The sequence below is a fragment of the Austrofundulus limnaeus genome, unplaced genomic scaffold (genome assembly GCF_001266775.1).
Source record: "Austrofundulus limnaeus strain Quisiro unplaced genomic scaffold, Austrofundulus_limnaeus-1.0 Scaffold17, whole genome shotgun sequence".
Taxonomy (NCBI): domain Eukaryota; kingdom Metazoa; phylum Chordata; class Actinopteri; order Cyprinodontiformes; family Rivulidae; genus Austrofundulus; species Austrofundulus limnaeus.
In genome coordinates this window covers 118,457-121,599 of record NW_013952419.1, presented here as the reverse complement: position 1 = coordinate 121,599, position 3,143 = coordinate 118,457, and the positions used below count along the sequence as shown (strand labels likewise).

Here is a 3,143-nt window from a genome sequence, read left to right as displayed (position 1 = left end):
GATGCTGTTGTATTTGTTGATGTCCTGTTGGCATTTGATGCTGTTGTTGCAGCTGTAGTTGAGTTAACATTCAATGTTGTTGTATTTGTTGATGTCCTGTTGGCATTTGGTGTTGTTGCAGCTGTAGTTAGGTTGACATTTAATGCTGTTGTTGTAATTGTCACTGTCTTGTTGACTTTTGATGCTGTTGTTGCCATTAGAGTTGAGTTACCATTAAATGTTGTTGTTGTGCTATTGACATTTGGTGCAGTTGTTGAAGTTGTAGTTGAGTTGACATTTAGTGCTGTTGTATTTGTTGCTGTGCTGCTGATATTTGTTTCTGTTGCTGTATTTGTTGATGTCCTGTTGACATTTGAAGCTGTTGTTGTATTTGTTGATGTCCTGTTGGCATTTGATGCTGTTGTTGCAGCTGTAGTTGAGTTAACATTTAATGCTGTTGTTGTATTTGTTGATGTCCTGTTGGCATTTGATGCTGTTGTTGCAGCTGTAGTTGAGCTAACATTTGATGCTGTTATTGGAGTTGAGTTGATATTTGCTGTTGTCATACTTGTTGATGTGCTGCTGGCATTTGTTGCTGTTGTATTTGTTGTTGATCTGTTGACATTTGATGTTGTTGTTGCAGCTGTAGTTGAGTTAGCATTTGATGCTGTTGTTGTAATTGTTGATGTACTGTTGGCATTTGATGCTGTTGTTGCAGCTGTAGTTGAGTTAACATTTGATGCTGTTATTGGAGTTGAGTTGATATTTGCTGTTGTCATATTTGTTGATGTGGTGCTGGCATTTGTTGCTGTTGTATTTGTTGTTGATCTGTTGACATTTGATGCTGTTGTTGCAGCTGTAGTTGAGTTAGCTTTTGATGCTGTTGTAATTGTTGATGTCCTGTTGACATTTGATGCTGTTGTTGCAGCTGTAGTTGAGTTAACATCTGATGCTGTAGTTGGAGTTGAGTTGCTATTTGCTTTTGTTGTATTTGTTGATGTGGTGCTGGCATTTGTTGCTGTTGTATTTGTTGTTGATCTGTTGACATTTGATGTTGTTGCAGCTGTAGTTAGGTTGACATTTAATGCTGTTGTTGTAATTGTTGCTGTACTGTTGACATTTGTTGCTGTTGTTGTATTTGTCATCATGCTGTTGACATTTGATGCCATTGTTGTATTTGTTGCTGTGATGCTGACATTTTTTTCTGTCATTGCATTTGTTGTTATGCTGTTGTTCAATGCAGTTATTGTTATGGCAATTGTTGTTGAGTTGTTCACATTTGTTGCTGTTGTTTTATTTGTTGTCTCATTGACATTTGATGTTGTAGTTACAGATGTGGTTGAGTTAACATTTAAAGCTGCTGTATTTGTTGTACTGTTGACATTTTTTGATGTGCTGCTGTTATTTAATGGTGTTGTTGCAGCTGTAGTTGAGTTAACATTTAATGCTGTTGTATTTGTTGTGCTGTTAACATTTGATGCTGTTGTTACAGCTGTAGTTGAGTTAACATTTAAAGGTGTTGTATTTGTTGCACTGCTATTTGTTGCTTTGCTGCTGACATTTAATGGTGTTGCAGCTGTAGTTGAGTTAACATTTAAAACTGTTGTTATATTTGTTGTTGTGCTGTTGACATTTGTTGTTATGCTGTTGACATTTGTTGCTGTGCTGTTGACATTTATTGTTGGTACAGCTGTATTTGAGCTAACATTTAAAGCTGTTATTGAATTCGTTGTTGTGCTGTTGACATTGAATGCTGTTACAGCTGTAGTTGTGTTAACCTTAAAAGCTGTTGTTATATTTGTTGTGCTGTTGACACTTGTTGTTGTGCTGTTCACATTTGTTGTGGTTGTTGTATTTACTGTTGTCCTGTTGACATTTGTGGCTGTTGTTACAGATATTGTTGAGTTAACATTTAATGCTGTTGTTATTACATTTGTTGTATTGTTTATATTTAATGCTGTTATTGTTGGAATTGTTGTTGTGCTATTGACATTTGATGCTGTTGTTGCATTTGTTGTAATGTTTCCATTCAAAGGAGACGCTGTTTCATTTAAAGCTTCAGTGTAGTTGTGTAGTGCTGTAAAACTTGTGGTAGTTGTTAAGTTGTACATTTGTGGTGGTGTTGTCCCATTTGAAGAGCTTGCATTTGTAGTTTGTGGAGATGTGTGGCTCGCAGTTGTTTGTCCATTGAATAAAGCCAAGTGTTTCTCCAGATTGGTTTGGAACACCTGATCCAGCTGAGAAAGTGAATGAGGATAAATACATTTTATTTARTGAATTGACAACATAAATACATCAGTTAATTTACCAGCAAATGTCTGTTTCATTTTTATAACATACCCAGTCAATAATTTCGGATTCATTCGTTTTCTGTCCGCTGACAACCACAGTGACATCAAGAAAATAATGCACTGCAAAGGCAAGAATTACATATTAGTTATAAATGAAATATTGTTTACAGATTTTTGATGCCTCTCTATTAATATTAATTCATGGATGAAAGCATTATTCTTCTTTATTTTAAAGTGATGAAAGATTATTTAGTAATTTACTTACCTGATGTTTGTGATGTGGGAGTGGGAGGGATGGAAGGAACAGCAGAGGATGGGCTCTCAGTAGCTTCATCTGATTGGGGAAATCAAACAGTTTTCAGTTTGTACATTTCACTATTCTGTTTGTGTATATACATACAAAACGGAAAGGAAAATGTAAAATTTTATGTTTTCTACTTGAAATAAAAAAACAAAGTCAATTTTATTAACCCTGTTTTGCGTCCTTCCTTTTTTTAATACCATCCCAACTATTCTCTTTACTGAATTAAAGCTGTACATGCCATGTAGTTTTCTTTACCTGTTGTCTGTTCAGCTGTTGTATTTGAAGTGGTACTGTTGTAAATGGCACTTTTTGGAGTGGTAGTGTTGGTTGTGACATTTGGTGGAGTGGTGATGTTGGAAGTGATTTCTGTATTTGCAGTGGTACTGTTGTAAATGTCACTTGTTGGAGTGGTGATGTTGGAAGTAGCGCTTGTTGGAGTGGTAGTGTTGGAAGCAGCACTTGTTGGAGTGGTAGTGTTGGAAGCAGCACTTGTTGGAGTGGTAGTGTTGGAAGCAGCACTTGTTGGAGTGGTAGTGTTGGAAGCAGCACTTGTTGGAGTGGTAGTGTTG

The 3,143-nt window shown here is 36.3% G+C and overlaps 1 protein-coding gene across 1 annotated transcript in view; it reads right to left on the bottom strand.

Moving 5' to 3' along the window:
* The window catches only part of LOC106514007 (G-protein coupled receptor 64), a 28,764-nt gene that overhangs the window by 19,639 nt on the left and 5,982 nt on the right, over positions 1-3,143 (bottom strand). Inside the window, exons 5-7 of the mRNA XM_014003084.1 lie at positions 2,536-2,604; positions 2,320-2,390; positions 2,089-2,216 (exon numbers count right to left, since the gene is read on the bottom strand). Of these exons, the coding sequence (XP_013858538.1) occupies positions 2,089-2,216; positions 2,320-2,390; positions 2,536-2,604 (268 nt within the window). The remainder of the gene's footprint in view (positions 1-2,088; positions 2,217-2,319; positions 2,391-2,535; positions 2,605-3,143) is intronic.